General features: G+C 43.9%; 4 protein-coding genes across 4 annotated transcripts; 3 read left to right on the forward strand and 1 right to left on the reverse strand.

Moving 5' to 3' along the window:
* Positions 1-502: 502 nt before the first annotated feature.
* LOC127598371 (DNA polymerase III subunit epsilon-like) lies at positions 503-7902 on the forward strand. The gene is made up of 4 exons (XM_052062211.1): positions 503-753; positions 845-890; positions 2720-5080; positions 7707-7902. The coding sequence occupies exons 2-3, from the start codon at positions 845-847 to the stop codon at positions 3238-3240; spliced, it is 567 nt and encodes a 188-aa protein (XP_051918171.1). The 5' UTR covers positions 503-753; the 3' UTR covers positions 3241-5080; positions 7707-7902.
* On the forward strand, positions 5093-6374 carry plex9.2 (PML-like exon 9.2). Its single transcript, XM_052062203.1, has one exon. The coding sequence runs from the start codon at positions 5666-5668 to the stop codon at positions 6326-6328; it is 663 nt and encodes a 220-aa protein (XP_051918163.1). The 5' UTR covers positions 5093-5665; the 3' UTR covers positions 6329-6374.
* Positions 7903-8559: 657 nt separating the features above from the next.
* mpi (mannose phosphate isomerase) lies at positions 8560-12791 on the reverse strand. Its single transcript, XM_052062136.1, has 8 exons — positions 12669-12791; positions 11301-11428; positions 10811-11011; positions 10577-10718; positions 10298-10477; positions 9543-9716; positions 9182-9390; positions 8560-8971 (listed from the first exon to the last, which is right to left on the reverse strand). The coding sequence occupies exons 1-8, from the start codon at positions 12682-12684 to the stop codon at positions 8753-8755; spliced, it is 1269 nt and encodes a 422-aa protein (XP_051918096.1). The 5' UTR covers positions 12685-12791; the 3' UTR covers positions 8560-8752.
* Positions 12792-13769: 978 nt separating this feature from the next.
* scamp2 (secretory carrier membrane protein 2) lies at positions 13770-23089 on the forward strand. Its single transcript, XM_052062170.1, has 9 exons — positions 13770-13912; positions 16450-16521; positions 16664-16747; positions 17642-17753; positions 19231-19359; positions 19552-19711; positions 19819-19920; positions 20507-20624; positions 21214-23089. The coding sequence occupies exons 1-9, from the start codon at positions 13856-13858 to the stop codon at positions 21361-21363; spliced, it is 984 nt and encodes a 327-aa protein (XP_051918130.1). The 5' UTR covers positions 13770-13855; the 3' UTR covers positions 21364-23089.
* Positions 23090-23410: the final 321 nt, after the last annotated feature.

Genomic DNA, 23410 nt, shown 5'->3' on the forward strand with positions numbered 1-23410 from the left:
GTGATTAGTGGAAAAGGTTTGAGAACCACTATTATGGATTTAAAAAAAACAAAAACTATTCCCTATAACTAATGCTAACCCGAGCAGTAGGCGGGGGGAGTGGAGGGGGGTCTCGACCAACAACCATTCGCACTCACAATCACACTTAGGAACAATGTCGAGTGTTCCGTTCGCCTGCCATTGCATGTTTTGGGAATCTGGGAGGAAACCAGAGTACCCGGAGAAAAGCCACACAAGCACGGGGGGAACATGTCAACTCCGCACAGGGAGACCAGAGCCGGAATCGAATCTCTCACCTCCGCACTGTGAGGCGGACGTGTTAACCGGATTAACGTAATGGAAATTCATTTTTTAGCATTTTAAATATGTAATTAGCTAAAAGTGAATCGTGTATAGTATAATATAAGATAGACGAACGTATTTTGAGGGTGCAAAACACCCAAAGTATGCCGTCGCTTGCATTGAAATGCAGCTGCGCCACAGGAGCGTCGGATTTCCCGACATGCACCGCGCGGTAAAAAGCGAAACTAAAGGAAAAGCGGAGAAAAGTCGCTGGTTGCGAGGAAAAACAAGCTCGGAGCGCCGATGCGTGGGCTAGCCAGAGCGAGAGGGGAGGGAAAGGAAAGGGAAACTCAAGGCCAGTGAGTTCCCGTTCCTCGCAAATGAAAGTTGACTTAGCTTGACGTGAGGAGGCTATAAATCCCCCGCAAGTCTGACGATTGCTCGGCAGTCGACGCGAGACGCTTCTTCACGGTGAGTTGCTTTTTCAACGCTGTTTTTCTTTCCGTTGAGGTGTTGTTGTTGTCTTGAGCTGGGTTGGTGATTTATTTTTTCTCTTCCACAGATGTCTTACACGGTGGTTTTCTTCGATCTTGAAACAACTGGACTGGGTATGAGACATTATGGCATCATTAAAAAATATATATTTGATGACGTTGCTATCAGCGTCACACCTACGTTTGAATTTATACGTATTTATTTTTGATGCAATGTTATTATATTTTATGGCTCTTTAAAAACATATTTGTCTAAGTACCACAAAAGGTTGTCGGTTAAGCTCTCCAAGTATTAAAATTAAAATGCGCTTACGTCATAGTAGAATCGGGAAGTTTTTATAAAACAGGAGAGAAGTTCCCCCCCTAAAAAATATCGAATATCGTTGTAACTCACTGTAACATTATATCCGGCTTACATATAACATCACACTTGAATAAGCGAAAAAAATATTACGTTAAAAATAAAAATCGGCCTCCATTATTAAAAAATAAATAAATGTTAATACAAATATTGTGTACTGAAAAGTTAAAACACTGAACTGTAATTAAAATGTGCTTTACTTAAAATGGAACAAAAAGTACTCTCGTGAATCTAGTTTTATTCTAATATTTGATTGCATTTCATGTTTTAAATCTATTTATTCCATTTTGTTTGATATTGAATTTACCCATCTGTCATCCTAAACCTCTCATTGATTGTACGGTAGTTTGTGTTTAAAATATTGTAAATGTAATTTGTACTTAATTCAGTGGTTCTTTTGTGCGCGATATCCAAACGTCATAATACAATACTATCATGATCTAAACCTCAGGATAATCGCGATATTGTGGGGAGGTCGGCGATATTTAAAAAAAAAAAAGCTCACAATATTCGAGACGCACTCACAAGATTATTTTTTAAAAAGCTCATGATGTTGAAAAATAAGCACAACATGGCTTTTTTTGTACATAATGACAGCAATGATAAAGAAATACGTAGGCTTAGACGGTGTTCCTATTGACTCAGCGGCGCAAAGCATCATGGTCTATGTAGTTTTTGTGTTTGGCTGTAGCGGCCAAAAGGTCACGGTTTTTGACGGAGAGGTAACATGAGGACGATATTGTGGAAACACTTTTTTCCATCGTATGGCTTTTATTTGCTTACTCCTTTAAACTTGACCTAAAATAATGATAATAAGAATAATTCTTATTACTCATGCCTATTAATGTTTTCACTTTTGTTTTTTTTAGGGCAAATGTCAAATGCAGGGAAATGTCAGGTTTCATTATTCATGGCTATTATTGGTTTCTTTTTTTTTTTTAATTCAGGTTAAGCCCAAGTTATGATAAATGTAGTCTTTTTTTTAAGGTTTATATTTTAAATGTTACCTATTCCTCAAACTGAAGCTCATACGCTGGCATGCACACTTGGTGTTGTGACAAATTTACCCCAGCACAAAAAGGTTTGAATGATGTATTTATGTTATTTTCACGTCAAATGTTCATTACAGTTAGGAAGAAGCGCTGGCATGTGTGTACCGCTTCCTGTCAGGAGTCAAAAAGTCTGTTGAGCAATGCGGGCCCTCATCCAAGGTGGGGAGCCAGTGGCTTCCCAGCTCAAATTTCTGCCCAAACATCCGACAGTCGTGTGTGGGCCAATGAGAAGACTGCCCGAATATCGGTTAGCCAATGAGGTTACACTTGCATGTGAACCAGTCACCGTCCAGCCAGACCGAGGCACTGTCCTCCTATTCGAGCCCAAAATATGAGCGGAGCAAGTTTGAGGTGATTAAAATCAAGATAACGGCCTAAATTGGAGTTTATTTTAAAGCGGGCTTGGCTTTCAATGAAGCTAATTTTTGTTTTTAACAATTTTGCTCCGCAACAAATCTTAACATCCGTTTTGGCCCACGTTGAAGACAGTTTAGCTAACCTTAAGTGTCTGAACTCTCACTTGCCCGTAGACACTCGAAACTGCGACATCATCCAGATCGCAGCCGTCTGCGGCATGGCGGACTTCAATGCCTACATCGTCCCCCGCTGTGAAATCACCAGAGAAGCCAACGGCATCACGGGCTTCTCCGTGGCGAACGGCGTTCTGTTCCGCCACGGGGTGGCCATGCCCACCATGCCGCTCCAGCAGGCTCTGAGCTCTTTCCTCGACTTCCTCTCCTCTTTACCGGAGCCCGTGTACCTGGCTGCTCACAACGCCAGCCGCTTTGACGCCCCCGTCCTTGACAGGGTGCTGAAGGAGTTCTCCCTCCTGCAGCGCTTTCAGAGGGTCGTGTCCAACTACCTGGACACCTTTCTGCTCAGCAAGAGGATGTTCAGCAATTTCTACAGCTACTCCTTGAAGTACATGGTGGAGTACTTCCTGGGGAAGACCTTTGATGCCCACAACGCTCTGGAGGATGCCAGGATGCTGCAGGAGCTCTTTCAGAAATGGAGACCGGGCGGCAGTGCCGTGTACAAGTCCTTGATCTAGCGCACGTGTCAAACCAAAAGGGCCCGGAGGCCAGATGGGGCCCGGCATGTCATTTTGTGGGGGGGTGGGGGGGGGGGCACTCCCAAAGGCAAAATCGTGTCGCGTATTTTGCCAAGTGCCGTTGTTCATTTTTAATTTAATTTAATGGAAAATCTTTACCAACATTTGCAGTGACTGATTTAGAAATATTTGTAATCGCATTGAATGCGTATGTGTCAACGTGTGATGAGGCGATGATCCATTGAAATGATTTTCGGATATCGGGAAACAATAAGTACAACTTTGCCTGCCGTGAAAATGAGTTTGAGCCTTTGGAATGATTGCGTCATGGCCCTGTGGTTTATTTTCAGGCTTCTGCTGACCAAATAGAGCACAGGTGTCAAACTCAAAGCCTGCGGACCAAATCCGACCCTCCGTGTCATTTGATACGGCCCGCAAAAGCTTATAACTTTTTTTTTTTTGGTCCTAAGATAATGATAATTTAAAAAAAATTCCAATGAAAACCCTTCCATGTTCACACAAAACATAAGCACTTATTTTGCCTCTTGTTCTTAAGCCGCATGTAATCCGACTGCAACTGTAAAACCAAACCGTGTATCCACCTGTTGAATTTTGTGATATCGTGACACCCTGAGCCGTTTATGAGGTTTTACCGTTATATTCGCGCCCCCGCCATCCGTTCCTGAGGGCAACCGCAGCCACGATGTTGCCAACGCACCTTGTCGAGCTGAACGAGAGTACTTTATGGGATACATTCATGTGGATGAATGAGAACTTGTATTTGGTAGTACTAAAAAGATTTCTATTTTGGAAGATTTAGCACAAGCGATGATGGCCTTGAAAGTCATTTTCGACTAATTTGTGAGAGTATTTTGTTTAAAAAGAAATGTTATATGCACTTTCATTGAACATGAAGTACTTTTGTACCTCTGTATGGCTTTTATTAGCTGAGGATGTGCACAGCCCAGATTTCAACTTTGTATAATTTTTTTACTGCACTATTCATAATATATTTTATGAAACATTTATGCGAATGAAATGAGATGCTTTGTGTTTTCATTTGAAATCGACTTTTCCAAATACCCTTTGTGACGTAGATCGGAACAAGGAATGCTACTTACCGTGATCCATCCATTGATACGGTAAGTATCAATGGATAGTGTTCGTAACATTCATTCCATGTGGTCACTTATATTTTGTTCTCATGCTCACGCATTTTTACACCTGACAATGTCATCTTTTCTTTTTATTTTCCCAACTTATTTTGATCCGCGATAATGCGTTTCTAAACACTTTTTTTTCTTGACATTTGATTTTTTTAAACAACAGAGCAATATGTTTGTTTGTTTTTTTAATTAAAAAAAATCATGAAAACAAAGATAAAGTTGTGTTTTTGGGAGCTGGAATGGTTTACTGGCATTCAAACTCAACTGGGAAAATTAAAATGTACGACCAGGTTTTGTTATGAGGTACAGCTTTACAGGTGAGAATTCGAATCTGGAGCCTGAATTTCATTTATTTGCCACGTGGGGGCGGCCAAGCGTTGTTTTGTAGCCATCAGAGAGGAAGAAGTCTTCTTCGTTTGAAGTATTTTAAATGATTGAGCGGTGCTTTTCTTGGGGGCACGATAATGGCGTGTAAAAGTTCTACTCTTGCCGTACTCATGATATAGACCAAATACTTATCAAGTGTCTATTCTGTTTCGTATGACTATTCAAGTTTAAGCTTTTAAACGTTCGATGTTTCGACGGAACGTTTAAAAAAACGATGCAGACGTCGGGGGCAGATGGCTCCTCTCAGCAGCCGATTGTTTTCTTCGACTTGGAGACCACTGGACTCGGTAAGAAGCTGGGAACCAATACGCCCAAACAAAAATACTCTGTTAAAAGTAGAAATACAGATTCTATTTATTTAATACTAATCATTGAATGTTCCCCAGTACTGACGTGCGTGTGTGTAAAAAAACAAACTTTTTTTATTTTCTTTTTAAATTTTACTTTTTCTCGAAAATACGTAAAACGTCTCGAGAATATATGGAGGTCCCGTGTAATTTTCAATGGACAGCATTTGATGAGAGTTAGTCATTTGTCCAAAACGTTCACGAAAGTTGGAAAAAGGTGATTTTCATTGAACAGTACTTTAAATTGTGATGACTTTAAGTTTTTGGGGGGGGCCGGGGTTGTTGAAAAAAAATCACAAATCATCGATTAAACAGACAAAATAATTGACAGAATAATCGATAAAGTAATTGTTAGTTGCAGCCATAATATCAATACAAAATATACCTGCGAGGTGCAGGTACTATTTTGTCCACTTTTAATCCTCTCCTTCGACATCGTCGTATTTGTGACTGAGTGTGTGTGGTTTAAAAAGGCGGGGCCAAGGTCCCGCTGTAGGGCAGTTTGACTGGTCAGCATTGGAAGTTATGCGAGTGTCGCCATCGTCAGGTCCGACGTGCGATCTTGTTCAGCTGGCGGCGGTGAGCGGGGACCGCTCCCTCAACCTCTACACGGTCCCTCGTTGTCGAATGGAACCGGGCGCCGCCAGGGTGACGGGCCTGAGGGTGCGCCGACACAAACTCTACCTGCACCGCCGCGCTGTCCCCACCAGCCCCCTGCAGGAGGTGCTGCTGTGCTTTGTCACTTTCTTGCGAGCGCTCGGACGCCCCCTGCTGGCAGGCCACAACATCCGCCGCTTTGACTGCCGCGTGCTGGCCCGAGCCCTGGACGAGACAGGCCTGCGGACACAGTTCGAGGCGTCCGTCGCTGGCTGCGTGGACACGCTGCCCGTGGCCCGGGAGGTGCTGAAGGATTGCGGCATGCGCAGCTTCAAGCAGGAGTACCTGGTGAAGGAGCTGATGGGCGTGGACTACAAGGCACACGACGCATTGGAAGACGTGCGCTCTTTGCAGACGCTTTACTACGTGCTGCAGCCCAAGCCGGAGGTGGTGGCGCGCTACACGTTCGGACTGAGTGACGTGCAAGTGGTCGCCAAGGAGGAATTGACCGCAGGTCCCAAAGGCAAGCGTCTGCTGCCGGGACAGCGCCTCCTTTGGCAGCACCTGGAACAACCAGAGAAGGATCACTAATGGCAAAGAGGCGTAGCATCACAGAACGTAGCATTGACATTGTCGACCAAATGTCAGCTTCTGAATTGACCTCATATGAAGATGAACGCTAACTGTATTGTTTTCTACCGTGAAATGAACTCAATAAACATTTTTAAAAGTTGAAAAACATGTCCAATTTTGTGTGAAGGCGACACCCACATTACGGCACGGAAGAGGGACACATAAATGAAAGGATCTATGGAAACAAAAGGCCAAGCCACAATCAATTACCATGTCAATCGTTTACGTTTGTGGAGGTTCTTGTTGGTTGTATTGCTGTCATTTATATATATATATCTAAAGTGTATATATATGTATAATATGGGGGGGGGGGTTATGTGGCAATACAAATTTAGCTAAATGCCTTTGTGAAATAATATTCCTAGTGGAATGTGGTCAGCATGTCTGTCTCAGAGGTCTGAGGTTTTCAATATATGGAATTATAAGGGAAATCGAATGAAGCACATAGTTAAGAGTTACAAAACCAATATTTATACATTTATATAATGTTGACTTTTTGGCCGAGCGAACATGCTTTCCTTTATGGAAAGAATAGATTGCTGTTCCATGTCAATTCCACAAGGTGGTGCAAAATCCCCAATACGCCCCATCTCCAAGAGCAGAACGCCCATTTAGATTAAATTAAATTAAAAATTTAAATTTCTTTCAACCTGACCCTCGATGTAATAATTAGCACCATCGAATTTTTCATTTCAACCACTTCCACGCGATCACAGTTAAATTTATATTTTTGTGACTAACATGAGCTTCGTATGTCTATTATCAACAGAAAACAAATGGAAAATAAAATGTCTTTTTTTTAAACCATTAGTTGTGGGGTTCCAAAATAAATAAAATAAAATAAAAACACACACAACAAAACCTGATAAACAGACAGTCCAGTGACAACACAAAGCTTTTATTGAACCATTTTGACATTGACAATTTTTTTTTTTTTTTGCTATTCCCATGCTACAACAAGGCCCCGCTCCAAAATTCTCACAACCACGGAGGGATTAACATCTACAACAGCAACAACACTCTCAAAACAAAAACTCAACTCTCCTTTGTGCGTGCAAAGTGCAAACTGGAAAGGTGACTCAATGAAAAGCAATGGAAGACGCTCCGGCAGTAACTTGAAGTTCTGTGACCCCCTTTGCTCATCAAACAATGCAAAAGAAACAAACGAGGACAAAATATACAAAACGTTCAAAACGATATTCGAAAACTTGGCGCAGCATTTCTTCTGACACTTCATCAACTTTTGCTCTTGTTGCTCATGCATTGTTGGATTTGTTCTACAATAGCAAATATATCCTGCATTCATTTTTTCCCCCCATTTCTTTTGTTCATACAGTAGAACCCCCGAAGAGGAAGCATGTGATGATAACCATAGAACTGGGACATTGACCAGAAAACCTTGAACCAATACAGAACGCCGTTTCTGTAAAAAGGTGAGCATTGTTTTTATTTACACTCGGCTCACTGTTTAAAATGTTAAAACGAGGTCTGCGGCTAGCAAATATTTTTAGAATCGATGATGCCGCGGATCAGAGGGGCGTGGCCTGGTGAGTGATGTGGGTGGCCAACACAAAACAGTGTGGTTGCTCGGCAGTTTTTACTTGTATACTATGTGTGTGTTCCACTTTAGAGGTTCCACTGTACAAGACGATTTTGAACAGGAAGTATTCAGGTCGCGAGCAGTTGTCAGTCCTGTCATCCAAACATCCACGTATGAGACATGCGTCAAGCATCTCATCAACCCTCCGTGGACAAACAAGCTTATATGAGCCAACTGGAACCGTGTACAAATGAATAGTAGAGCGTCCACGGTTCGGACGTCTGCCCGTTTTTTCGGCCAGTAAATATCGCCGCATTCCGCATGCGTGCATTTCAAAGCCATTCTGCATTTCTCATCGGTTAACATGTTTTTGCACAATTGGAATATTTTGAGCCTGTTCCGCAGTTTCCGATCTTTTCACGCTGTTGTTTGAATTTTATTTCGTCCGCATTTTGCACTCGCAGGTTTGCACCATTTCCTGCGCCGGTTGTCATTTTCACCTTTGACGCTGGTGTGAAAAATGCCCGCGTTTAATCTGTAGCTTCTTGTTTTAGGCAAATGTACATAATTGTCAACATCATAATTACGACTCGTGTAATGCCGACATCTTGGAGCATAATTCGGCCAGTAGTTTACTGTACAGTAACCCCCCCACACACACACCCCGACTGTAGTTTGGACACCCCTGGCGTTAGCGTTAAGGTTGAAGTGATTGAACCATTGTGCAAGTGGTTCTTTTCCACGTGTTTCTAAGCACCCGACAAAAGATTTGCATTAAGGAAGCTACCGTCCGACAATCGTCATCCTCCCACACACCCACACCTACGTACTCAGGGGTCCCACTACAGGAGGCAGCAGGCCCGAAACATGGTCACACCCGACGGGGAGGTGACGTGCATCGACACGCTCTCGTTGGCCGACACAAACAAAACCGTGCCCCGCCTGAGGCTGATGTCTGACAGCGCGGCGGCCGAGGTGGCGCTGGCGTCGCCTTCGATGACCAGCAGGATGCTGGCGCTGTCGACGGGCGCCAGTGTGTACTGCTTCATGGAAACTGGCACCTGGAGAAAGGGGCGAACGTGTTGTGTGAGGCGGTGCTTCTTCAACTTTTACATCATGTAAAAAAAAAAAAACAAAAACAAAAAATTGAATTGTAGTAGCATGACGTACCACAAGGGGCACCCACTGCACTAAGATTCACTCGTTAGTCAAATAGCATAGTTGCCTTTGTCAGAATCTTTGTCAGAATGTTATTCTGAAAATTCTCTCACATGTATCCTCATGACGGTGAAGTCCGGCACAGGGGGGTCGTAGACGGTGACGCAAGGATCCGAGGCGTCCTGAACCGGCGGGAAAATCTTGGCGGCGGAAGGGCTGGGGCTGTAGTCGAGCATCTCGCAAAGCGTGTTGACGTCGATGTATTTTGGAGTCAGGCCGGCTCTTACCGTGTTGTCGGAGCACGCCATGCACTCGATACAATCTGACAGCAAAACAGAAATCAAATTTGACGAAAACCGCGTCAAAGAAAAGGCCAAAGTACTTCAGTCGGCTCGTTGCTTAACTTTTCCAAGTTCGGACACTTTGAAATGATAAGTTTGCGTGGAAATGTCACCAGAAAGTTGGACGACTGACCTCCGTGCAGGTAAGCGTGAGGTTCATTGGCGCCAAGGAACATGGCCTGGTTGGGATCCAAGAGCACGTGGTTGAGGAAGTAGATGGAGAAACAGCCGATGTCGCCGGGGTACTGCGAATGGAGGCGGAGCAGCAGCTCGCCGTTACTGCTCGCTGTATCCTTGCCTGCCGCGCCTACAAAAAAAAAAACCCATCAACTCATTCAATAATCATGCTCGCGAGAAATTTGGTCAAATGAGTTCTTGTCAATTCCCTTTCGAAAACGGTTATCCCGCCGGGTTTGAGAAACTTGATATTGTGGTGATCAAATTCCAGACCCACCAAAAAAAAATAGGTGACCCACCAAAAATAGGTGACCCAAAATGCACTTTCTTAATGAGACTGTAAATGCATATGAGCAATCAAAATTGTAAATTTAATAATAATAATAATGTAAAGGATGCAAAGGAAATGCATAATAATGGACGAACTAAAAAATTTTTTTTTTAACTGAAAAAATTGCTGATCGCAGGGCCGCAAGAGGTGAGCCAATAACATTGCGGGGAATTTTGCAGGGTTTTATTTTGATTTTCTTAATCCACAAATAAAATATTTGGGTTGATTTTCAAATAAAAAAAAACTCAATTATAAAAAAAAATTGTACAATATCTTTGCTTTTAAAATTGCTGCAAAAATTTTTTTTCGCTTGGATAAGAACGTAAGCGCAAATGAAATGAGCCCAAATTTGCGATCCCGGCTTGACGCGGTCCGCTCACCTTCTTCAGTGACTCTCTTGACCAGCATATTGAGTTGATCCACAAACACTTTCTTCTCACAGTTCATCATCCTGGTGAAGCACTTCTTCAGCGCCCGTCTGGCACGCCCCGCGTCGCCCGCACTACCCCGCAGCTCCTGAGCCGCTTCGTCGCCCACCAGAGCGCGGAACTCCGGTACGGCTAATCGTGGTGAGCCCAACGAGTTATGTTTAGTTTGGGCCTTTCAAGCAATGAACCCCCGCCCTGTTAGAAACCCATCTCACATCCTGTCACACTCACATTGGAGGAATCCGAGGATCTCCTCCACCGGCCTGAAGCCGCAGAGGCCTTGGAAGTGTGTGAGCGCGATGGCCATCTCCGGCTTGTGGTTGTCGTCCGGGTAGTGCTCCGGAAACTGAGCGTGGAGACGAGCGGCTAACTCCTAAATAAATCCGAAGAAAATAGTCAGTCAGCTGACCCCCCCTCCGCTGACTACTATAAATGCCAGCTTGTGTGTGTGTGTGTACGTCTTACCCTGTTGGGGTGAGCCTGTATGGACAAGGCGGTGTTGACGGAGAGGACTTTGAAGAGGAAGGGCAGCTGGCCCTGAAAGGTGTCCTTGACCTTGGAGCCCAGGCACGCTGGGAAGTGGGCGATCCACTGACCCAGGGTGGTCTGCGCGATCCGATTGTCTTTGATCTGGGCGTCGCCCTTCGGGTGGGCGCCCATCCACAGCTGGAGGAGGCAGAAAATGAGCATCGCGCTCGGGTTTACGCCGACTCGGGCACTTGTCACAAGTGTGGCATTCATGGCCCTCTGAAACCGACCGTAATTCAGCGTATCCGCACGCAACTGTCGCCCATAAAGTGGTGAAAAATATCAATGCCTTGCTAAACGGAACTGATGACCTTTGTCACAACCCGCTAATGCTAAATAAAGAGCGAGAGTCAACACGGTGTAAGTCACGGCCATGTTGTTTTGGCTTGCCTGTGGGTGGCGACGGACAACATTCTGTTCCACGTACCTCGGCGTAAGGTTTGCCATCCTGGATGACGGCTAAGGCGTCCCCGCCGAGCACCAGTTTGGCCACTTCGCTATCCAGGCCCAGCTTTCCCCACGCGTAGTTCTGCACTGCACAGGTCAGTGGAAACACTAAAACAGAGGCAAGGGGAGGGGGGAGCAAATGTTATTTGGAACACAACTTGATTCAAAGATATGCTGTAAATTCAAATTCAGGATTTCGGGGCCACGACAATCCAGCAAAACTGCCAGATTTTTTTTTTTAAATGGCTGCTTTGTGGTGTTGTGGAAAAAGTTCAAATTTTACATTCGGTTGCACGTGATTAAGTGGTGAACCGATATCATGTTCTACCCTTTTCCTCAGAAATATTCAAATGATACGTGTTAATTTTGCACGTTTTAATAATGTGCAACCGATCTACATGTCTGAATTAAGTCCAAATGATACCCCCCCCTGTATACATTTGCTTCTCAGACGAGCCAACCAACATGTCACGTGTACTATGTTTTGTTTTTCATTTTTTGGATGAAATTTGAATTCGCTTGCCATTTAAACGTCTGTGAAATAATTAAATGTGGCATTTTTTTTGTGTGTCAAACCTTTCGTCATTCCGGTGTTGCATTGTGAGCCGCTAATACCACCGTCATACTGTCGCAATAGTGTGACACTTCCCCAACAATGGCCTCTCGGAGCGCCATATCAGCCAGAAGAATGAAAAATAGTGGCGAAAAAAAACAACGTCGCACTCAAGTTCCCGCCATAGCCTACTTATTGTTTGTCATATAATAGTCACTCTTAATTATGTTGCTGTTATGATGACTTCCTACTGCATTGGTGATCGACTTTGGGCGTTCTGACTTACGTACATATTCACGGACGCGTCGTAAAGCGAGGTACCTATCTAAATATTAGCACGCTAGCATCGAGAATCGATTTGGCTGCAATGTTGTCGGAAATAAATGTTGATTCAAAAAAAAAAAAAAAAAGAAAAATAGTCACTTATGATGTGCGGCAGCGGGAAGATGACGGAGATACGCTTGTTGACAAGGGAAAAATACGCGACTAAGCAGATTTGAGCACAATGCAGCGTTCTCCTCAAACGGGAACCCACACGCGAAGGTAACACGGTGACTGCGCTCGTTGACCTCTCTGGTGTATGTGGAACGCAAACAAAAGTATCTGGTTTCGACATGATGATGGAACAGAGAGGCTAGCTAGCAAACAAACTACCCGGTCAAGCTACATTAGGTTCTGTTTTAAAAAAAAACGAGCACTTTTTGCTCGACACGATCCAGTTAGCTTGAGAGATTTAAAAACATCGTGCCGGAGTGGAATGGTTGAACAGAGTTGCGAAGGAGATGTGGAGCTTACCTCTTACTTCCTCCATGACCGCGACTCCGCAAGTTGTTACCCGGCCTGTGACGTCACGCACTTTTCCAAAGCCTTTCGGTGTGAAAGCTTCCGATGGTTCACGTACCGATTCCGAATATTTTACTGTACCGAGCACATTAGCCAAATTTGCTCTCGACTAAGAGAATTGTTAGAGTAACACGAGGAAGTAAAAAGTTATGCGCGAAATAATTACTTGATTAAGAGTCAGTACACTAAAAAAGATACCTGTTGAATGTAGTCAATGTTATAATGTCAAGTCGCTGCACAAAACTAAATAAAAACTGGACCCAGATATATTTTAAATGGACATATAGTCTACTTGAAAATGTCTTTTGTGCAGCTACTTGACATAAATGAATGCAAATTCGGCCATAAAAAAAGTCCAAACTGGAGCTCTAGGAGGCTGCAATATGGCAATTTTGGAATGTTTTACTTTTGCTGTACATATTTCTGAATCTAATGAAATGTTTCAAAAGCTATCACAAATGTTCTTGAATTACACATGAGTTACATATGTATCTCTGTCCACACCCTTCATTTGCGTGTGTTTGTGATTTTCATTGTCTTCCCTTGTCATGAATTTCCATCCATTTTGCTTTATGATAATAACCCAGTCCTTGTGCGTGTTAATAATCTCTTTTAAATCACAGTTTAACTTTGATATTTTTGTCTACTGTGTGGTGAATTGGCTCAATTTTATTTTGTCAAGTGGTTGCACAAAATAAAATCATGCTGCTCCAGATACATTTTGCAGATGATTTTATTTCGTGTCACCACTTGACGAAGTGAAGTAGAGTAAAGTCATCGTTTATTTTCAGTGTATTTGACGTTCATCCTTTGATTAAAAACATAATAAATTAAGTTTCTCAAAAACGATTTAACTGAATATTTACGTACACCTACTCGACTAATTGTTTGGGGATCTACTTTCTTGTTTGACTTGATTCATATTATTCTAAAGTCCCCCTGAGTACAATTTTACTGTATTCGTGTTCGCGCCCTCCGTATTTGTATATATGATGTGACGTCACCACCCAGCAGCGAGAGAGCGCATGCGCGCTAATTTCGACTCAAGGAAGTGTTACAGAGGCAACTTCGGTAGCGGTGACGACTTCGTTGTTTCTTCCCGCTCACAGAGTTTTGAGTCATCGAGAGTCTTGAAGGAAATGTCGGCGTTTGATGACAACCCCTTCGCCGAGTCGGCTGGCGTCAACCCTTTTAATGTAAGTGCTTTAATTTGAGCTTAAGCGGTGCTCAACGTACGAGCTCGTCGTCTGTGAGTTCATTTTGTAGCCACTAGCCAGCACGTCAGGAAACTTGTTGGGTGGACCTTGGTGGGAGGGTCGGAGCGTGATCTCTCTTTTCCCATTGGGCGAATCTTCAGAATTGACAGGCCTTGAACCAATCAGCGCGCTTTGATTGGAAAGCGGGGTGGGATATCACTTGGCTCAAATGTAGGAAGTTAACGTGTAACCAACAAGGAATGTGTCTAAACTTTTTAACTGCGTTATAGTAGTTACCGGTTCGAATTGAAACGTTTTTCTGGCAATTTGTCTTCGTCTTAAACGATTTCGGGTTGTTTTCGTCGGGAAATCAGGCCACAGGTGGCCACCTCAGGAGTGCTCATTTAATATTGACCACAGTCCTGTTCCTGGAGGAGATGAGCCAATTAAGCCATAAACTTATTAACTTTTCCGCTTGAGCCACACAACAACAGCAAGGACCTTACTCAGAGAATTTTACTGTTCAGGCGTGAACAGAATCTAGCATTATGGCTGTCACATGATGTCCTTATGTCAGAGCATCAGGTTTTATTTTACATTTAGAGAAAAAAATCTCACGGCACATTAAATGTCACAATAAGAGTAACCACAGTCATTAGAGAAGGAGGAAGAGCGTTTTAATGATTCTGCCTGTCAATTTTTGTCACTGGCATAGATAAGAAATTTTCGGGGGCAATTAAGTGAAATTGAGTAATTTCCTGCAGCACACCTGATCAATTACAGCTCACTGTTTGGGAATCATTGATTCACGTGAACCACAATCTTGCATGACAATTTAGCCACACTGCAATGTGTCACACGCGTGAACAAACGGCAAGAGTGTGGTTCACGACTGTTTGATTGCTAGGTGGGGGAGATGAAGCTAAATAAATAAGATGTCAGCAGCTGGTACATAGCACGCGCCCTCCCCCTGGACCCCACTCACACAGACTGGGCTCTCATTCATTTGAATAAATAGATTTTAGCTTTAATCCACACAAACCTATCGACCCATACAAGTCAATATTTGTGGAGGAAAAAAGGGTACCTCCTTTGCCGCTGATGTGTTGTGCGGTGTCTTATCTCACTTCCTGTTTCGCGGTGGTTATGTTTTGAGTTTTCTTGAGTCTTCCTCCCCAAGTTTTTGCAGTGTCATCAAAAGGTACAGTCTGAGCTCTATCTGTCTGACGTTTTTTTTCCATTCACTAATAAATTTGTTGTGATAAATAGCCTTTGTTCATCCTTTCAGAGCTCGGAAATCATGTAAAACAGTTTCAGAGTCAAACTGTTTATTGACTGTGCAGACAATGTTCAAAGTAACATTGTAACATTTCTTTAAAGGAGAAGGCAATTTTCTTTCCACTACTGTGTTCTGCGTGCCTCCACTAGTCTAAACACAGCATTTAGATTAATATTGCGTTAGTGGAATGTGAGCCGAGCAGCAAAGTCCACCCAGTTTTAGCCAGCTCGGGTGTCGGCCATTTTGCCACTCTCTGTCACCTGGAAATGACATCACAGTTGCTCGGAGTTCACCTGTTTTCTGAAGCTGAGTGCCGATTGGTTGTTTCTCCAAGTTAGTTGTTTTCCATTAGTTCTCTTTTGGTCTCGCTTGTACGCAAAACAAGCCCTTCCATTTGCATGTAATCAAAATATCAAAGTCTGAGTTTACGTGTGTTACGCGCACATTTGCAATGATGGTCCTGTTCATCTCCTGACTCATCCTAGTTGCCTTTTTCTTAAAAGTGAACCCAAACCCCAATCTCCCATCCCTAATTGCTAACCCCTAAACAGAACCAGAACCTAATCCTCTTTCCAAGAAGAATGATTCTCGGTGTGGCCTGTTTACCACTCATGGGCTCCCTCTAGTGGTATGCAAAAGAATCACCGCCTAAGTCCATTTTCGTTAAATGTCACTTTTAAATTCAATCAATTATTTTGCGTTTCAAGCCAGCTCTAACGTTTACTATGTTACAAACTGCACTTAGCTCTGACCGATCTCTGTCCCGTGAGTTTATTTCATCAAAGTGAAAGAGTGCACGCAGACTGCAACCTCCTTGACAGGAAGGAGTCAGTTGTTGAGTCTGGCTGAGAATGTTTACAGGTGCGTCCGGCGCTGATGAGTACGTTTCAAGTCCACTTCATGCTTTGATGAAATGACCAATCCGCCATGCTGGTTGTTTTCCTACTTTCGGACTAAAGTATCTCAATAGCTTGAAATTGTAGTACAACCACAGGAGACATGGCCACTTTTTCGGGGAGACTTTCTCCAACGCGGCAATTGTTATCCGAGTTGATGCCAAAGGTGGCTGACAGGCTTTGTCCACACCAGGTGTATCCAAGCCTACCTTTTTACACCCTGCTTTGTGCACTTAATCCATGGAGAAGGACTTCCTCACACTGTTGGAAGCATACAAATGGTTGCAATGGCTTGCTTGGGTAATTAATTTTCATCTTTTGTCGAGATAATGTGAGCTGCGCATGCCTTGATTTTGTTCCAGGACCCGGCCGTCACACAGGTGACAAACTCCAGCGTAGAGTCTGTTGACCAGTACAACCCTTTCCCTGCAACAGTAAGACCTTTTATGGCTTCATTCACTTCCATCTCCGCACCCGCACCCTCCTGACATCTTTGCTTGTATCCTCTTGTCTCTTTTTGTTCATCTGTGGAAATGATTTTTTGTTTCTTTTTCTTTTCTTCTTTCCCTCTGGGAGAACCTTGCTAGTCAGACCACTCCAGCCTCCAGCGCCCCCTACCAACCTGCAGTACTGCAGCCGTCCTCAGAGCCCACACCGCAGGTGAGTCACACAATATGCGCAAGCAAATATAATAATAATACATTTTATTTATAATATTTTATTTATTTATAATTTGTCTGCTCATTTCGGAGACCGGCAGTCGTCTCTGCTCCTTTGCACCGCCTCTCACGTTACCTGATCATGCGCAAAGTGGACCACGCTGCGGCTCGGGTTACACAATATGATGAGAGTCATTGTTTTACAACTAAATGATTAAAATATTAACAGAGTCTTTTTTTTTTCTATCAGCCACAACGGCGTTCAAAATACAGCGTGTTAAATGAAGTTGAATTGAAAGTGAGTTGAAAAGCAACAGTCTATATTGAATGCGGCACATACCAAAAAATGTAAGCTGCATAAAAATACAAAATTCAATTAAAAGGTCTTCAAGGCAAAGAGAGAGAGAGATCATAAAACATCTTCATACTTCAGAAATATGTAAAAAGGGTCAACGAGACTTAAATGAAAGGGTGCGCATGTCTTCACACGAAATAAATGCGTGATGGATTGTAAAACAATTGAAAGGTGATTCAATCAAAACTCCTAACGGTGTAAAACCAACCACTTAATTAGTCGCGTAAGTCACCTCAAGAAAGAATATCGATTTGATTTTAACACTCAAGATTTTAACCTGTCGCGCAGCCATTGAGCTTCACTGGTCATTCGCTCTTGTATTCCGTATTGGCGCTAAGCAAATGTGGACATGTGCCAAATGAGAGCTTTGGCTGCCCAAAGATCAAAGATGCATGCAAAAAGTCAGGAGGTCTCATCCCTGCTTGGATTGCACCTTCAATCTGTGTAACATTCGCTCGTGACTTTAAATGAGCTCAAAGGGAGAATTTCCCAAAAGCTTTTTCTTGTCTCCACCTCTTCCCTCCTCCTCCTCCTCGTCAGGCGACCGCCACTGCAGCGCAGGCCAACCTTCTGAGGCAGCAGGAGGAGCTGGAGAGGAAAGCTGCTGAGCTGGACCGCAGAGAGCAGGAGCTCCAGAGCCGAAATTCCACAGGTTAATCGCGGCACGACCAGCACGGATCTCTAAAAAAAAAACAAAACGTTTGACTTGTGTGTTTTATTTGTTCCGGGACCAATCCCAGAACTTGCTTTACTCGTATGTCAAATCCATTTTCTCCATTGAAATGAACTGAAAAGCCTTTAATCGGGGGTGGGGGGGGGGGGGGGGGAGGATCAATGGGAGTTGTATTCAAAAATAATCCATCATCAAAGAATGAAATTGGATATGAAAAGTGTGTTGACAGCACATACTGTAGTATTTACCTGTTAGCATCGTGAGCCTTTAAGGGGCGTGGCTTAGAGAGATTTCTTCACTCAGCCGTGGCGGCTCTGAAACTTGCTTGTAACTCCAACCAAAAAAAAAAAAAAAAAATCAGCCATGTAACTTGAAAAACTTGGAAGTTGGAGCACTCATAAGTCAAGGTCACGCTGTCTGGTCATCAATGTTATCCTGTTTATCGAATCTTAGTCAATCCATCCATCATCTACCGCTTATCCGGGGCCGGGTCGCGGGGGCAAGAGCTTTAGCAGGGAAGCCCAGACTTCCCTCTCCCTAGCTACTTCTTCCAGCTCTCCCCGGGGGATCCCGAGACGTTCCCAGGCCAGCTGGGTGACATAGTCTCTCCAGCGTGTCCTGGGTCTTCCTCGGGGTCTCCTCTCGGTGGGACATGCCCGGAACACCTCACCGGGGAGGCGCTCAGGAGGCATCCGAATCAGATGCCCAAGCCACCTCATCTGGCTCCTCTCGATGTGGAGGAGAAGCGGCTCGACTCTGAGTCCCTCCCGGATGACCGAGCTTCTCACCTTATCTCTAAGGGAGAGCCCGGACACCCTGCGGAGAAAACTCATTTCGGCCGGGATCTCGTTCTTTCGGTCACGACCCATAGCTCGTGACCATAGATGAGGGTTGGGACGTAGATCGACCGGTAAATTGAGAGCTTCGCCCTTTGGCTCAGCTCCTTCTTCACCACGACAGACCGATACAACGTCCGCATCAACGTTCGAATCTTAGTACTATTGAATATTGTCTACTTAAGCAAAAATATGCGGTGACCGGTGAAAATAAAATAGAATGTTGTTGTCTTTTGCTCCCGCGTGGCGATGCACGCATGAGCTCTGTCACTAGCCCAACGCAGCAGCAACCACCGTGGCGTGTAAACGGTCGGGAGTGAGATTCCTGCGCAGTATTCGAGTTCATCTTGCCTTACGCGAAGATTATAATGTCTCGAAACTCTTGACATGAGGCCGCTCCAAAATATTGTCCGTTCTTGTTTCCGAGCTTTGACTTGTTTTGCCCCCCCATCTTGCCTCGGTTCGTCACGTCGCTCCGCGTTTCTCTCCTACCATCTAATAAGCGATGCTTTGACTAGGAAAAAAAGAGAAGCGTGCGCTCGCCGATTTGAGTTGTGCACCGTTTGGAAAAATCGCCTCTCTTGTTCCCCCCCACCCCCCCCAACCCCCAATACCTCCAGGTAAAGAAAACAACTGGCCTCCGCTGCCCAAAAGCTTCCCGATCAAGCCGTGTTTCTATCAGGACTTTTCCGAGGAGATCCCCACTGAGTACCAGAGGGTGTGCAAGATGATGTACTACCTCTGGATGTGTGAGTGCACTCGAGAGAGCGTGATGGCGCGTGTACCTGATTATCATCTCTCGTTGGAAATGTCGTGTGCTCTTTTGAAAACGTTCCGAGTGTCCCCCGAGTGTCAAGTTTTCATGCAAATGCCACTCGGTATGAGCGATGCCTTTGCTGTCGCTGACCCCAGCTCGTCCCCGCTCCGCCTCCTCCTTGCAGTCAACTGCATGACGCTCTTCCTGAACATGCTGGCGTGTCTCGCCTACTTCACCACGTCGTCTACCTACGGGGTGGACTTTGGCCTCTCCATCCTCTGGCTCATCCTCTTTGCGCCCTGTTCCTTCCTCTGCTGGTACCGGCCCGTCTACAAAGCCTTCAAGTGAGCATATTGAGGATTTTTTTACCTTCTCAAATAAGAGCCATCCTCATACGTTCAACATCATTTTCAACTTTTGTGTCAAATTTTTGTTGTCTGGCATCCCGAAGGTCCGACAGCTCCTTCAGCTTTTTCTTCTTCTTCTTCGTCTTCTTCTGCCAAGTGGTCATCTTCGTCATCCAGGCAGTGGGCATCCCCCGGTGGGGCAACAGGTGGGTTGGCGTTACATTTCACATTATTTATTCATTTCACTTTGAAACAATATATGATTAAAATTTCAAAACCAGAATAATATATCAAGAACAGCAGCAACAAAAAAAACAAGCTTGCATCAAAATTTCCCACTGTTATTGTTTTGTTTCTTGACATGCATTTACAAAGAGCAACAACCAAAGGAAATGTTAACGCACACAAGACCCTCCCACCCCCCCCCCCCCCACACACACACACAAAAGAGCCCCAAAATTAATTGGTATGATGTAGTTGGTGTTCTGCAGGACAACAAATCTTCTCACCGCTTCTTCTCGTAACACCCCCGCCTTTCATTTTTCTTTTTCTGACCTCTAACAAGATGACAATTATTGGAACCCCCCCCCCTGCCAAAAACGTTTATTGTATTTTTGGTTTTCCCTCCATCAAGCAATTACTTTCCGTTGCTCTTTTTATGTTGTTCCACTTTGGAGGTTTCACCGGTCAAAACTTTGTATTCTATTTTTCTTAACCAACTGTTGTTTACCCGTTTGAAGCAAAACCGACGTGTTTGTCTAAGACGTAACCGATGTGTTTGTCGGCGCGCAGCGGTTGGATCGCCGCCTTCTCCGTCATCAAGTTCTCCAAAGCCGTGTGCGCCATCATGTTCATCGTGGCCATCCTCTTCACCGTCTGCGCCGTCATGTCCGTCATCCTCCTCAAGATGGTAAGAAGCCTCAGTGCACCCCCTATTTTTTTGTTGTTGCAACACATGGATCTGGATTTTTAAATTTTTTTCCCATAATTTGTTGCTTCTATGCCATACTTTCTCGTTTGCGCCCCCTAGAGGATGTGATTACTCTTGTATGGTAACCCATTGTTGAGTCCGTACAGCATCCAAATAGCAATTGTATATCTTTTTTTCTTATTTAACTTGGATTGTTTATGAGTTTTCTATTTAATTTTTAAAAATCACCACTTCATATTTTATGTTATTACTTGAAGGCTGGAGCTTAAGACGTCCAAACATCAAGCTTTCCACACGACTGAAAATAGAGAACATTCATGAGGAAGAAAAAAAAATGTCACGATAACCCAAGAAAAGTGTCATCGAAAGTATAGACGGCGATGTGATGATCTTACTTCCAATTTATTTACAAATTGTCTTCCTTGGTGGGAAATATGGGCCCCTTCAAGAAAAACATGAAGCTAATAGAACTCTCGGAAAGTCCGTTTTGAATGACTCTGCATGGCAACAGGAGGACTTGACGGGTTCAACGTGCAAGACGAGCATATCGAATCTCTTCTTTGCGCAGGTCCACGGCATGTACCGCCGCACCGGGGCCAGCTTCCACAAGGCCCAGCAGGAGTTCTCGCAGGGAATCTTCACCAACAAAACCTTCCAAAGCGCCGCCGCCAGCGCGGCATCATCCGCTGCGCAGGGATCTTTCCAGGCTAACAACTAGCTAGCGATAGGCTAACGGTTCAGGTCAAGGTCTTCATCTTATCTGCTTGGGGTTGAAACGGGCAGGTTTGTGTCCAAGCTTATAATGTGAGGACCTTGAGCAAGGTGAGGCTGCACTCATACTAACACCCACCATCGCGCTGCCAGATGACATCATCTGGAGGGGAGGGGGGGGCGGGAACCACAGCGGGTGCATCGTGGGTGGAGCGTGAGAGACGGCGACTGATGTCTTCATTTCACTTCGTCTTGGCTTTGTATATTTTGTGTGCACTTTTTGGCAACGCTCGGCAGTGTAAATTGTGCTTGGCATTTTTTTTTCTTCTTTGTGGGTCATTGTTTGGCAATTTAACATTTAGTTTTTGTTGAATCCTAGCAAACGTGCTCTCGATTGCTGCACGTGTACCTACCCAGGGAGAAAGTACGATTCCGGAGCCAAACTACCGGTACTCAAACAGCACGTTTCCTCAATTAGTGTCTGTCCTCTTAGTTGCCTTGTGCATCATTCACAGGGGGGGGGGCTGCCTCACTCACTCTCTAAATCAAATGTAAATATAAAAACTAATAACTGGAACCATGCCGGGGAAAGAAAGATAAATAAAATGTTGACTTTATTCTTGAAATTATGACTTTTCTCTAGATTATTTTTTTGAGGGGGTACTGCTATCTTCATACAGTCCAATTTCTTTTGTTTTCAGACCTAACATGAAGTTTACAAAAATGTGCATATTGTCGCTGCTACTGCTGAGCTTTGGGAGGGAGAAGGAAAGAGAATTTAAAAAAAAAAACCTTTGTGTAGTTGTGATCGAGGACTTGTTGCTGTCCAATGACAGTAACACCATCCAAGAAGAATAAACACCTCCCTCAAGTCAAGTCAAGAGTATTTCTCGAGCGCTTTCAAACAGCCATCGCTGCATACAAAGTGCTGTACATGGAGCAATTTAACATGCACAATAAACAGACAAATCGGTAATAAAGGCGGTAGAAAGCACCAAACGGTAAAACACGGACCCATATCCATTTTTGCAATATTAGAATTGGCACACTCGACAGATGTAGAGCTCATTTGAACCCCGTTGCTAACCAAAGCAGCAGCACCTACCAAAGCATGCAAAAAACTGGGAGCGTTTTTTTAATTTTTTTTTTTAGCGTCATGCAAAATAATTGACCAATAAAAATATTCCGGAAATGTTGCTGTAAAATATTTCATATCGTAGCCTATTTATTTCAAGGTGATAACTTAATATCTGAACTTTGCTTTTGCGATTAGATGGCACGTTGCTGCGGTTGGGTTTGAACGAGAAGTCTATTTTAGAAGGGGCCTCTGGTCCATTTAGAAACGCTTGCTGTTATCCGAACCAGTTGCTAAGGAGACAAACATACCTCATGTCCGTGGAGAACGTTATTCATAAGTTGCATGAAAAAACACTTTTGAATGAATCCAAATTTAAAACCTGCTCTCAGTCCAACAGGAAATGAAGATGTCATCTACACACGGATTTTAAAAAAAATGAAACGGTTGATTGTAGGATGTGGGATGTATCGCTGCTGTCATCGCCGGAGAATCACAATTATCTTTTTTTAGCAGATGAATTGCTAGCATTTAGCATTTGATCCAGCAACCAGATGGTTATGTGTGCTTTTTTTGTCTCATGTGTTTGCAGAAGTCAGTGCCTTTCGCTATGAATATATTTAATGTAGCAGCAAAAAATAAAATGTTTGGCTTTCAATCCCTGTATTTATGACCTGTATTTCTTACCATATTAGACACTAATACATTCAAATGGAGCGAACAGGCCAGCTTCTTTTGAGTCAACAAGTACTCATGTCACACATTTCAAAGATTCATTTACAGCAATAATACGTCCAGCAGATGGCAGCATCCATTGCTGTGACTGCCAATCTTGGCTATGAATGAAACTTGATTTCAAAACCAAAAAAAATTGGCTGCGAGTTCAAGTTATTCAAACGACTCGTATGTGAATGTGTCCCAAAGGGTGCTGGTAATTTTGCTGACTCATCCAACGGTGGTAGGCACTTGGACGTACAGT

Source organism: Hippocampus zosterae, chromosome 3 (genome assembly GCF_025434085.1).
Source record: "Hippocampus zosterae strain Florida chromosome 3, ASM2543408v3, whole genome shotgun sequence".
NCBI lineage: Eukaryota > Metazoa > Chordata > Actinopteri > Syngnathiformes > Syngnathidae > Hippocampus > Hippocampus zosterae.